This window comes from Lynx canadensis, chromosome A2 (assembly GCF_007474595.2).
Source record: "Lynx canadensis isolate LIC74 chromosome A2, mLynCan4.pri.v2, whole genome shotgun sequence".
Classification (NCBI taxonomy): Eukaryota; Metazoa; Chordata; class Mammalia; order Carnivora; family Felidae; genus Lynx; species Lynx canadensis.
In genome coordinates, this window is record NC_044304.2 from 2,406,136 (window position 1) to 2,419,245 (window position 13,110).

At 64.7% G+C, this 13,110-nt stretch overlaps 1 protein-coding gene across 6 annotated transcripts in view; it reads left to right on the plus strand.

The window, feature by feature from the left end:
* NFIC (nuclear factor I C) overlaps positions 1-13,110 on the plus strand; it is a 61,549-nt gene that overhangs the window by 12,643 nt on the left and 35,796 nt on the right. For all 6 annotated transcript variants that reach the window (XM_030337011.1, XM_032595547.1, XM_030292175.2 and 3 more), the window contains exon 2: positions 2,099-2,630. In XM_030337011.1, the coding sequence (XP_030192871.1) occupies positions 2,099-2,630 (532 nt within the window). The remainder of the gene's footprint in view (positions 1-2,098; positions 2,631-13,110) is intronic.

Here is a 13,110-nt window from a genome sequence, read left to right on the forward strand (position 1 = left end):
CCGGCTGTGTGACCCTGGGTGAGTCACTCCCCGTCTCTGGGGCCAGCGTGTCAGGTGGCATTCAGGCACAGAAAAGCCAGGCTGAGGTTGGACAGACTCCGGCCTAGGATGGGCCCCCTCCATTCTCCCTCTGCCTCAGCAGGTCGGCCGGGGTGGGGGCAGGGGTGGGGGTGTGGGCAGCGGAAGAGAGCCCTGAGGTCCAGTCCCTGCCACAGCTGTCACGGTGACTCACGCTTTGGGGGACATCGGAGTGGGGAGCTGGGGTTGGCACAAGCCGAGCCCCGGCCCGCCCCACCCTGGCGAGGGCGGGAGGCTATTTTCAGAGCCTGGGTAATAGGTGAAATCTGAGGTCGTTTCCCTTCCCCACCCCCCCGCCGGCACCCCACGGCCAGAGGTGCCCAGAGCAGGGAGGGTGCACCGGGTGGGGGTTACTGTGGGGTCCTTGGGCCTCTCCCTGAGCCCCGGAAGACTGTAAGCCACCAGAAGACTTGTAACAATGTCAGTAATAATAATAGAATAGCGTGGCCTCGGGAGCTGGGCAGATAATGGGACTCACATGCCAGGAAGAGGTCTCGCTCCCCCTCTGGGAGCCTGGCGGGCCCGGGCGAGAGTGGAGACACACGGCCCAAGGTTTTCTTCCCTTTGTCTTCCTTTCTCCTGGAGGCTGAGAAACCAGGTCTGGGAGGTTCTGCAGACTCAGTTTCCCTTGATGAAACACGGAGAGAGGCAGCACCCCTACCCCCGGGGGGGGTCTGGGCCTCCCACGGCCCCCGGTTGCGCTCCGGGGGACCCAGCGAGGGCCGCTGCTGTTGTCATGGGGAAGTCAGATGGGTGTAGGTTCCACGCCCCTCGTGACTAGGTCCCCTCTTAGGGCCTCAGTCTTCTCGTCTGTAAAGTGGGTGTTGGGGCCTCCCGGCAACACCAGTTAGGCATGACTTGGGGGGGGGGGTGGGTTGTTGAAGTCACAGGTCCGGCCAGGACTTAGAGCCTCCCCAGGCCTCAGCTTTTCCGTCTGTGGAATGGGTCTTACCGGCCTCCAGGGGCTCCTCTCTCCAGCTCTGGACCTCCTTGGACGGGCTCCCCTTCTCTCTTGTGTTCTGATCTCATGCCTTCTTGGGCCTCCGCTTTCCCCACCCCTCCAGGGGGGTCTATACAGGAGCCCCTCCCCCTTCCCTCGGCCCCTGACGTCTAGGTTGCCCTAGTCTTGGCCCGTAGACCTCGGCCGGCCTTGTCTGTACCGCTGGTCTATAGGAACGACCCCTAGCCCTCATTTCTTAAATCTGCACCAAGGGCCAGTGGAGGCTGCCCTCAGACCTGCCCGCCCCGGTGTCAGCTTTCTTTGCTGATGGTAGATCTGAAAAACCAGCACCAAATGACATTCTCAGAGCCTGGCCTCTCCTGCAATCATTGAGTGCTCACTGTATGCCTGGTGTATGCTTGGCCCCGGTCTAGACACGGGAGCGCACGCTCTGGTTCCGGGGTTTGCAAACCACAGGTCCCGGGGCCCAATGCCCGCCACCTCTCTTCCTGAATACAGTGTCATCAGAACGTGGTCACGCCCGTCATTTACGTGTCGCATCTACGGCTGATAGGTGCAGAGTCGAGCAGGTGCAACAGAACGGAACACTCGCCACCTTGTCCTTATAGCGCTTCCAGACTGGGGTTTGCCGACCCCCTTTCTGGTGGACAGAGAAGAGCTCCGTAACATCCTTATTCTCCTGACCTCAGTGTTCCCCATCTGTGCAATGGGTTCGCCCCCATCCGCTTCTGGGGGCCCTCCAGGGTTCAAGACAGCCCTCCATGAACTCCTGCCTTGCCCTGCGCCTCCCACACAGTCCAAGCCTCAGTTTCCCCGTTCGGGCAATGGGGCCGGTTCACGCCAGTCCCCCTTGCACTTCTGCCGGGTCCTCTCCCCCCCCCCCCCCCCCCCCCCCCCGCCCCAGCCTTCACTTTCCCCCAGGAGGTTACCAGGTCCGCGGTGGCTCCCTGCCCACACGCGCCTGGGTCTTCCTGGGGCCCCTGGACCTCAGTCCCCGGGGCTGGGCGGTGGGCCCCCGGTCCCCGGCGCCTCCTGACCTCTGGCCTCTCGTGCCTGCAGGATGAGTTCCACCCGTTCATCGAGGCGCTGCTGCCTCACGTCCGCGCCTTCGCCTACACCTGGTTCAACCTGCAGGCGCGGAAGCGCAAGTACTTCAAGAAGCACGAGAAGCGGATGTCGAAGGACGAGGAGCGCGCGGTGAAGGACGAGCTGCTGGGCGAGAAGGCCGAGGTGAAGCAGAAGTGGGCGTCCCGGCTGCTGGCCAAGCTGCGCAAAGACATCCGGCCCGAGTGCCGCGAGGACTTCGTGCTGGCCATCACCGGCAAGAAGGCGCCGGGCTGCGTGCTCTCCAACCCCGACCAGAAGGGCAAGATGCGCCGCATCGACTGCCTGCGCCAGGCCGACAAGGTGTGGCGGCTGGACCTGGTCATGGTCATCCTCTTCAAGGGCATCCCGCTGGAGAGCACCGACGGCGAGCGCCTGGTCAAGGCGGCGCAGTGCGGCCACCCGGTGCTCTGCGTGCAGCCGCATCACATCGGCGTGGCGGTCAAGGAGCTCGACCTCTACCTGGCCTACTTCGTGCGCGAGCGAGGTGAGGCGGGTGGGCGCGAGCTGCGTGCGTGCGTGCGTGCGTGCGTGCGCGCGCGCGCGCCCGGGGTCTCCAGGGGGCGGTGTGCGGCGCGTGCGCGCGCGGCCGAAGCGGGGAGGCGGCTCAGGTGCGCCCCCCGGACGGGAGGCAGAGGCAACGGGAGGGTCCGAGGGGGTAGGTGGGCCCGCGCTAGGGCAGCGGGCAGGCGCAGGTGTTGTGAAGGGACAAGGTAGGGTTCAAGGAGGGTCTGAGGGAGGAGGCAGTGTGTCCTGGGGGGTTTAGAGGTGAGAGGCGAGCGCTTGAGATGGCGGGAGACGAGATCCTGTCCCGGAAGGCCCGAGGGGCAGCAGAAGGCCTTGCTGGGAATAGGGGTGAGGACCGGAGAGTGACCGGTGGCAGAGAAACAACCTTATCCCTCTGGGGAAAGCGGAGACAGGGCTCTGGTCGCCCGCTGTGGATCCTGGTTGGTCCACCCTCGGACCTTCCGCAGAGGCCTGACAGGTCCCGCCTCTGTGCCGCGTGGGAGACTGGGTGCTGTGGGACTTGGGCTGGGTGGCCACCCTCTCTGGTCCTCTGGTCTCCTGTGTCCCCAGCTCCGGCCCTTCTAGCCGGGCGTCTGCTGGCTCTGGGGCCAGATGCCCCTCCTGGAGACAGCAGGGTTTGTGAGAGCGAGGAGACCCACGGCAGCTTCCTGGACAAAGTGGAGTGGCTGAGCTGAGCTCTGCGGGATGGCTGGACAGAGCCGAGTGTGGGGGCGTCCCAGAGGGTCAGCGGCCTGGGCAGAGATGCGGAGGCCAGATGTGCGGGCCGGCCTCTGGATGCCGGCAGGGCTGGTGGCCGAGGGCAGGGCCTGGCTGGCAGGGCCGTGGGCTCTGTCGCCCTGCTGCTTCCTGGCTGTGGGTCCAACCTGGGCCTCAGTTTCCCCTGTCTGTCACGTGGAGGTTATGAGTCCTTAGCTCGGTTAGGCCACGGGGGACTCGCCAGGTCACGCATGTAGCTTGTGAACACTGGCCTGCCACGTGGCAGGTGTCAGCTGGGAATGTGTTCATGTGGATGGAGTCCAGCGTGCCCGTAGGACGCAGCGGTCACATGTCACATGCCCCCCCCATGCCTCGCCCCCCCGCCCCCCCCCCCCGGGGCTGAGCCTGGTGCTCACGTGGGCACGCACCTGGGGGCTGCCTGAGTGGGTCCGGTGGGTACGCTCAGGTTGCACGCCCAGCCACGGCAGACCCCCCGGGGGCACGCTCCGTGGCACGACCAGAAACAGAAGGAAGGCCGGGGGTGGCCCGGCGTGGGGGTCTGGTGGGGGCAGACCGGGCGCCCGGCCGCCCAGGTTCCACGCAGAGCCCTGCCCTGTTCAGGCCGTGACCTTGCACACATCGCGGTTCTGTGTGTTTCCTCTGCACCCGGGGGGTGTGTGGGGGCGGGAGAGGCGGGCAGCCTCCCAGTCTCGACCTGGGTTCCCCGACCTTGACCCCCTCCGCCCCCCTGCCCCGCCCCCACGGATGAGCAGCAAAGCCACTGAGGCCGGGAGCGAAGCCGCCTTCGGGGTCGCGGAGGCAGAGGGGCGGGCGAGGCGCCTGTGTGTCCCGGGGCCGGGGGCAGGGGTGGCCTTGGGGGCTGCTGAGCTCATTACCACGCGGGTCCAGGCCTCTCCCACCACACACCACCCACATCCATCCTGCAGCCTGGCCCTGCCCCCACCTCCTCCGCGCTGAGCTGATAAAATTTTGAAGCGAGTTTTCTGCCGGAGTCAGCACAATCTCCAGCCGGCCCCCTCCCCCGCTCGGCTCGGCAGGCAGGCAGGCCGGGCCTCCAGGCTTCCCCAGACACCCTCGTGTCCGGCGGCCATGCCTTTGCCGGCCAGCCCCGTCTGCCTCTTCGCTCGAGGGCTGGGGAAGGTCAAGGCTCCCGTCATCCCCCTTTCCTCGTCTTGAAAATGGGAAGCTCGAAAATAGTTGACCGGTAGGAACGCTGGGCCTGCGTGGTAAGCGCCCAGAGACGACCCCCCGCGGGGCGAGAAGAGGTGCCAGGCCCCCGGGGGCCAGGGCTCCGCGGGCCACTCCTGTGACCCCCGCCAGTATCCTCATCGCGGTTCCGATTGGCCAACTCTGCCCCTTTGCCCCTGATGCTCCCTCTGCCCGAAGGTCTTTCGCGTACGGAAAACTCCTGCGTATGCTTCAAAACCCCAACTCCGAACTCCACTCTCTCTCTCTCTCTGCCGGGCGTTGTTTCTGAGCGCTTAGCGATTCTTTCCCGTTCTCTCAGCAGCCCTCCCAGGCAGGGATCACTGTGGTTCTCGCGTCGAGGATGAGGAAACAGAGGCCCCAAAAAAGGGACCTGCCTGCCCAAGGTCACGTGGTCGAGAAAGGGCAGAGGTGGGATTTGGATGTAGGCAGCTTCTTTGAAGACAGTCCGGCCCTTCCCCCTGGGTGGTGGGGGAGATAGAGGAAAACTGCAGTGCGCAACTTGGGCATCCGGTCGGCGTGTTGGCACCCCCGGGCTGGGCCTGTGTTCTGGGCTCCCACCTCCAGACCCCCCGTGCTCCTCCCGGGCCCCAGCGAAATCTCTGTTCTTGGTCCCGCAGGTTGTCGGTCTGACGGCGGAGGCAGATGGCCGCCGGCCGCCCTCCTCCTTCCACTTTGGGGGTCTCAGGGCTGGAAAGTGTTGTGACCTGGGCCGCAGCACAGCAGCCCCTTCAACCGGGCCCGCGGGGAGCGTGCATGCAGGGGGGGATGGGGCACCTCGGAACAGACAGAAAGACCGAGAGCCACGCAGAGACAGTTGGAGGTCCAGACACAGACGGGCACAGAGGCCTGGCACTCAGTCCCCCTATCCTGGGACAGGCGCAGCCCCCCCCCCCAGCTTCCGCGTCTCTCGTGGGGGGTCAGGTGGACTCATAGGGGTGCTCCCACCTTTATTATGGGGGACGAAGGGGTGGGGGTAAGCTCTGAGAAGGCCCTTTCACCACTGGGGCTCCCAGGCCGGTCAGAGCCCGGGGCACCTCCTGGGGTGAAATCTGGGTGCCCTGTTGTCCATCTGGGGCCACGGGGCCCTGAGTCCAGGGGCTGGGCTCAGTGTGTGCCCTGGGGGCAGCTGGGGGACCATGATGAGCGGGCGATGTGAGCTTCACCTGAGGACCCGGGGGGCTGCCCGCCGAATGGGTACACTGGGCAGGGGACCCGGAAGCTGGCAATTCACGGTTCAGTGAATAAAAACAAAGCGGGGCAGGGTGTGGAGACGGGTGGGGAGGGGGGCACTGCAGGCCGAGGAGGGAGGGCGGCCCCGAAGAGGTGGCTTTTGAGATCGAGGCCTGAAGGAAGCAAGGGAGCCACAGAGGCATTTGTGGGAGTGCACCGGGCACGGGGGCACAGCCAGTGCAAAGGCCCAGAGGCCAGCGTGGCCCGAAGCGTGAGGAGCGGAGCGCGGGAAGGCCTGGGAGGGGAGGAGACTGGCGGAGGCGGAGGCGGAGGCGAGGCCTGCTGCGTGGCGGCTTCGTGGGGAGGGTGGTGGGGAGGCCAGGAAGGAGGGGGGGGGGAGAGCCCGGCACTCCTCCACCTGCCTTGCATTTGGGAGGGAGCCTGGAGGAACCGAGGCCCAGAGAGGGAAGCCGCCTGCCCAGCCCTGAAGCCCAGCCAGGCCTCCCCGCCCCCTCTGGCGGCCTGAGAAACCTGAGGCGCGGGCGGGCCCCGTGCCAGGGCCGGGCGGGGGAGGGGTTGCCAGGCCCGCCCCGAGCGGCCAGCCCAGATGGTGCCCATCTGCTGACGCGGGGCCGGCTCCTCGTTCCCGCCTTGTGTGGTGCCAACCTCCCGGGATGGCGCTGTGGGCAGGGGCCGGCTCGGGGAGCTCTGCAGCGGCTGGAGGGGCGCCCCGGGGCGGCCCAGGGAGCGGCAGGAGAATCGAGGGGGTCCCCAGCCCCTCCCGGAGGGAAGTGGGGAGCCGTGATAACCACAGAGGTAAAGCAGGGCGAGCACATACGAGCGCCCGCTGCGGGCTGGGTCTCAGCTCATCCCACGTTTTCCCTCGTTCGATTCTCGCCACCGCCCTGCTGGGGACAGGGGGGGGGGGGTGGGGGTGGGGACGGTTACCTTCTGGTAGGTCTCAGGCGAGGAAGCCGGCCCAGAGACCGTCAGCCACTCACCCGAGGTCACACAGCTCCTAAGAGGCAGAGCCGAGTTAGAACCTACAGGATCCTGAGTGCCTGAAACCCCTAAAGGAAAAAAGCCCGCAAGCCGCTTCGGAGGTTGGCGGGTGGTACCCACACCCTCCCCGTTGTGCAGACGATAGAAAGAGGGGGAGCTTGAATGCACGGTGGATAAATGAACGACCAGCAGTGAACCGCACCGAAGGGCCTACCGGGACCAAGCCTGGGGGCCAGGGTCAGCGTGCACCCTGGGTTCAGACGGTCTGGAGCAAGGGGGCCCAGGGCAGCCGCGGGCCTGCCCCTGGTGTGTGCTGTGTGACCTGGCCCTCTCTGGTCGGGGGTTGTGGGGGACTGAAGGCAGGAAGGTGGGGCCTCGCGGGATACAGAGAGGAGCAGGCCAGGCCATGACCGAGGCTCCCCCTGCCTCCTCCGCCCCGTTGAGCTCGGCCCAGCACGGGGCCCTTGGGAGACGAAAGGCGGGCAGGAGGGCGCGTGAGGACACCCATTTGTCCGCGTGACGTTCACAGTTGGCGCCCGGGCTTGCTTCAGGCCGCGCGAAGTGCATTCTCCTCTCGAGCCTTGGTTTTTCCATCTGTAAATGGGAAGCCTAAAAAGGGTGTCGGCCGCTTTGGGGACCGGAGTCAGCGATCCCCCGGAAGCAGATGGGAGGCACCAGATAATCGCTCAGTCCTTTCCTGAACCCTCTCTCCAGCCCCAGGGGACAGTGGGAGAGACCCCCGGCCCGCTCTGAGACCCCGGGCCTCGTTCCGCCCGCCCCGCGAGCCAGGACGGGCTCTCCGCCGGCGGCTGGCGGCGTTGCCCCCTCCAGGTGTCTGGGTGGCGCAGGGGTGAGGGGCTCCGGGCAGCCCGGATTCCCCCAGGGCTGGGCGGCCAGGTGGACCGGCCGTCTGCCTGTGCAGGGAAGGTGGCCGCAGGGGTGGGAGGCCCAGACGCCAGCTGACGGCGTATTTATAGCCGTGGCAGGCCTCCAGGCTCCTGGTCGGCAGCAAAGAGATACCACCAGGTGAGGGTTCCGCTCACACAGCAGGCCGGGAGCCCAAGGGGAGAGTTGGGACTCACTCTGCAGCCGGATGACCCAGGTTCAGATCACACGGCTCGTGCCTGTCGTGGCCTTCAGGAAGTTGACATCACGGCCGCGGGCCTCGGTTTCCTTCCCTCTCAAATGGGCGCGATGAGAACGGTGCCCACCTTGCTGGGCCCCGTAGGCTCAGAGTCACGGAGCGCCTGCCGAGGGCCGGAACGCGGGGCCCACGGGAAGCACCCAAAAACGATCTGTCGCCCCGAAAAAGTGAGGACATCCAGGAGCGCCTGGGTGGCTCGGTCCATTAAGCATCCACCTTGGGCTGAGGTCATGAGCTCGCGGTTCATGAGTTCGAGCCCCTCGTCGGGCTCTGTGCTGGTGGTGTGGACCCTGCTGGGGATTCTCTGTCTCTCGGCCCCTTCCCCACTTGCCTGTGTGCTCTCCCCGCCACCCCACACCAAAATAAATAAATAAACTTAAAAAAAAAAAAAAAGGACGTCCTCCCACCTGCCACCGCGTGGAGGGACCCGGAGGCCACTGTGTGCGGTGACAGAAGCCAGACACAGAAGGACACGTCCCGCGTGACCCCACGCACAGGGGGTCCCCAGAGGAGTCCCGTCACAGAGACAGAGTAGATGGTGGGAGCCAGGGGTGGGGAGTCCGTGCTTCCTGGGGACAGGGTCTCGGTCTGGGGAGATGGAAAGTTCTGGAGACGGATGGCGGGGGCGGCTGCACGACCGCATGCGTGTGCCTGAGGCCGCTGAGCTGTGTGTGCTTGGAAAGGGTTCAGATGGTGAATTTCGTGTTGTGTGTATTTTACCCCAATTGAAAGACTCGTGTTGTTAATAATAATAATAATAATAATAATAATAATAATCAGAAGTGCGTTCTATATGCATCGGCTTCATAAAAACGACCACGGTACCGTAAAATAGGGATTATCGGCATCGCCGTGCTTGTGGTCCTGGCCCCAGCTCTGCCCTCCGACGGCCGGGCAAGTTAGTGCCCATCTTTGCTCCCGGGTTTCTTCCGCGGAGGGAGCTCAGGGAGTGTCCAATCTGTGACAAAGAAACCTCGTAGCACGCGGCGGGCGCTCAGGAGGGGGACCCCGTTGGCGGGGAGGCGCTCCCCTTGCGGACGGACCTTTCGCGCCCCTGTTGCCCGCCCCCCAGCAGTCCACCCCCACCGAGGCAGGGGTGAGGAGGCTCCCGGGGGGCCGCCCACCGAGTGCCCTGTCCCCACGGCGTCAGCGGGAGGGGGAGACATTGCGGTGCACCTGTGGTGGCCACCCCAGCATGGCGGCTGCAGTTGCCGCCTTGGCCCTCTGCCCAGCGAGCCGAGGGGAGGCTGAGGGCAGCTAGGGACATCTCTGGCACCCCCCCCCCCCGCCCCCCGCCTGCCAGCTGCCAGGCCAGCCCCTCTTCCTCCAGCTGGGTGTGGGCAGGAAGTCACAGATGGCCAGAGCTGGTGAAGGATGAGGGAGGGGGCACACGGGGACACTGCACGTCTTGTCCAGATGGGGAAACTGAGGCCCAGAGAGAGGTGGGACGCTGCCCATGGCTGCCCAGCCAGTAGGGGCCCTTCCTCCGGTCTGTTCTGTCCCATCCTGTGCTCCAAGGGAAGACAGGTCAAGGCAGGGACGAGGGGGATTCTAGGAATTACCAAGGCCTGAGTTCTAGAATCTTCAGAGGGGTCTTTCCTGTGTAGGCAGTTTGTTTTTTTAATTTTTTCGAATGTTTATTTATTTTTGAGAGAGAGAGAAAGAACGAGTATGAGCAGAGGAGGAGCAGAGAGAGGGAGACACAGAATCCGAAACAGGCTCCGGGCCCTGAGCCATCAGCACAGAGCCCGACGCGGGGCTCGAACTCACGAACCGTGAGATCACGACCTGAGCAGAAGCCGGACGCTCGATGGACTGAGCCACCCAGGCGCCCCCCGCCCCCGACATTCATCGAGGTTGTGATTTAACAGTCCAGGAAACTTTCCTGGAAACCCTCAAGCCGATCCCTTGATCTAGAATTCCTCACGTGTATTCCTGACCACGCAGGGGTGGGTTTCTGAGTATCTGGAAGCAAGATCCCAAGTGTTTGACGATGGGTTTTTGCTTACGGAGGGACAAGCTCCGGAATTCTACGACGTGAGTTCTAGGACCCCCGGGGCGGGTTCTGGCGTCCTCGAGGGGAGATGTTTTCAAGCATCTGGGAACAGATCTCACATGATCTCAACCAGGGTTCTCAAGCATATGAGAATTCCAAACCCGTGAAGTCTGTCAGTGCTTCTCCCAGCGTCGATTTCATCGACATCCAAGAAACCCTTGAAGTATATTCTTGACCGTTGGTAGCAGGTTCCGGAATTCCTCACACGGGGTGTTTTCATGCCCGAGGACGGGCTCTGGAGTTTTCCTGAGCTGGGTCCTAGAACTCCCGGGGGTAGGCTCTAGGATTCTCTTTGTCAGAGATACAGAAAGCTCAGGTCAGTCGAGTACGTCTGTCCTGAGACCAGGTGACGGAACGGCATATTTCAGAAACGATGCTTACAGAGGGCAGGAGGCAGATTTTGGTTTCTTTGAGGCTCCCCGCCCCGGACTGGCTGAGGCAGCGGCTGCCTTCTTGGAGGCCCCGTTTCGTGGGGGTGAGAACCTGAAACCAGGTAGCCCTGGGAATAAGAATCAGGACTTCGTTTGATCCGCGGTAGATAGATGTCAGTCGCGGGGGCTTGGAACCCTGGATGCGTTTCCAGAGGCCGTTGCGGGCCGGGGGGCACCAGGACAGCTCCTACCCACAGCCGGCAGGGTGCTTAGTAGGGCCTCGGGTGAAGGCAGCGGCTGTAATTGGAGGCTGTGACGTCGGATGGGAGGCAGGGTTGCACGTCTGGGGCACTTGCGGCCGGCCTGGGGGCTCTTAGACTCCCGGTGGATGTGAGGGTCTGTCCGCCCCATTTCACTTCATCCTGACCCCACCGAGGTAGCGACTGTCGCGAACTGCATTTATGAGTTAGGGAAATTGAGGCCCAGAGAGGTTAAAGCCACTGGCCTGAGGTCACATAGCCAAGAGCTAGCGTCAGGGCCCGAACTCAGGTCCGGAAGATCTGAGGGCCCACCACGGTCCCCTGGGAAGGGGCCGTCTGAGATGTGTCGGGGACCTCCCCAGAATGTCCCGGGATGCGCCCTTTGGGATTACGGGATTTGGGTGCTAGTGAGTGGACGCCAGGTTCAGCTGGATCAAGGAGCACCTTTGGGGGCTGCCTCCTGGCTGGGGGTTGGGTCAGCCTCAAACGCCCGATCCAGGAGAACCAGGGAGGAGGTGCAGCCAAGAGGCCAGGTGTCGTCTCTCTGTCTCTCTTTTCTCTGTCTCTCTCCTAGTGCCTGTCTCTTACTCTGCCCACCCCTAGTCCCTGCCTTTGCCAGTCTCCTCCCTGCCTCCCACCCAGGCCAGCCTGTGGGCTGCCCGGAGGTGGCAGCAGCAGCTGAATGGGCCCCTTGTTCCTGACCACACCCGCCCCTTGGGGTAACCCCGGGACAGGCCCTGGCAGCCTGCTGCCTTAAAGGGCCAGTGCCCAGGGAGAAGAGGAAGGAGAAAGGAGAGGGGCCGCCTCCACCCCCAAGCCACACCCCTCCCAAGGAACTGAGCCTCCCGGGGGTGGGGGGAGGTGGGGAGGCTGTGGGGGGACTGCCACACCCAGACACCCCCAAGCCCACGTAGTCAGACGGAGGGCCTGGGCCTGGGGAGGCCTGCCTGGCAAAGGAGACGGGGGGCGCACGGTAGGGCTTGGGTTTGACCTTGGGCACATCCCTCCTCTCCGCACCTCAGTCTCCCCACCTGTTCCTGGGGCTCCTTGCGTCCGCCCTGGGGCCTGCCGGGCAGACGGAATAGAATCCGGGCCAGGGTTTGGCACACAGTGGGGCCGCCACACAGCACCCGAGGCCCGCACATTCCCCCGCGGGCCGGCACGGCCACTCCCTCGGGCCCGCCTGTGGCTTCACTGCGGGACGGGGCCACAGCGGCAGGCCCGTCCGCAGAATGAAAAGCCTTGTAGAGCGGGCCCGGTGCTGAATTCAAGGCTGCGTGCATTGAGTGCCAGCTGCACACCAGGCCCTGTGCAGAAAGGTCGCGTTTGCAGCCCCATCGTACAGCGGAGTTGGGAGGTTCGGGCTCTGGCCGAGGCCGGACCCCAGCTGTCACCAGAGGCCCGTCGCCTCCGCCCTCTGCCTGGCGCTGTGAAGCTTTAGGCAGCTCCCTCGGCCTCTCTGGGGCTCAGTCTCTCCGTCACTGTAATGGGAACACCCCCATCCACTCGCAGACTGGAAGCCTTTCACTCTTCCGGGCACAGGATGATGTGGCTGAGACGCCGACCCAGAGGCCCCTGCACGGGCCTTCACCCGGCGGCCACTCTGGGTGGCCTCGGCGTTCCTGTGCCCCAGGCCGGCCCCACAGACGGCCCGGGACAGGTTGCTGCCGGATGGACAGGCCTGTTCCCTGCTTCCTTATGTAACCAGGTTATGCAAGGGCAGCTGGCCTGCTTACATAAGGGGAGGCCGGGCCGGCGCCCAGCTGGGGAGGGGGAAGATCTTAAAGGGGCCGGTGTCCCCTGAGTCTCCCCTCCGGGGCCCCGCGCCAGCCCGCACGGGGGCACCCTTACGGACGGGGCGATGCTGTGCTAGTCATTGCCGGCCCGTCGGCATTACTATTACGGTTGTCGGGGTTGTTGACAGACACCCTGTTTGCTCCCAGTGGCAGCGGGCCAGCCGCGGGGGCCCAGAGGCCTGGCGTGGCCTACTCTGCTTCTGACGCTTGCTTATTCCCTGCTCTCCCCGAGCCTCAGTTTCCCCATCTGTAAAAGCTGCTCGCCTCGTGGGGCCGCCGAGGGAGACAAGAGGGAAGACCCACCAGGGGTCCGGGGCAGCACAGAACACGTCCGCACTCAGCACTCAGCCAGCGCAGTCCCTGTGTAGTCAGTAAATAGATTCAGTGCTCACTGTGGGCTCTGGGTCCTGGGGACACGGCCGGGACACGAGACAGACGGAACCGCGGCCCTCGGGGTGGGGGGGGGGGTTCCCGGTCGGCGGGAGCAACAGACAAAGAACAAGCGGGAAACAGCAGTGGGCGATGGGGGCTGTCGAAAAAATAAGGGCAGAGGGATAGAGACAGCGGGCTGTTTGGTGGGGTCTGTCGGAGGGCCTGACGTTCCAGCTGGGACCCGAAGGTTGAGGAGTTGCCAGCTGGGTGAACAAACGGGAGGAGAGCATTCCAGGTGGGAGAAACAGCCTGTGCAAAAGGTCCTGGGGCAGCACCGGGCCT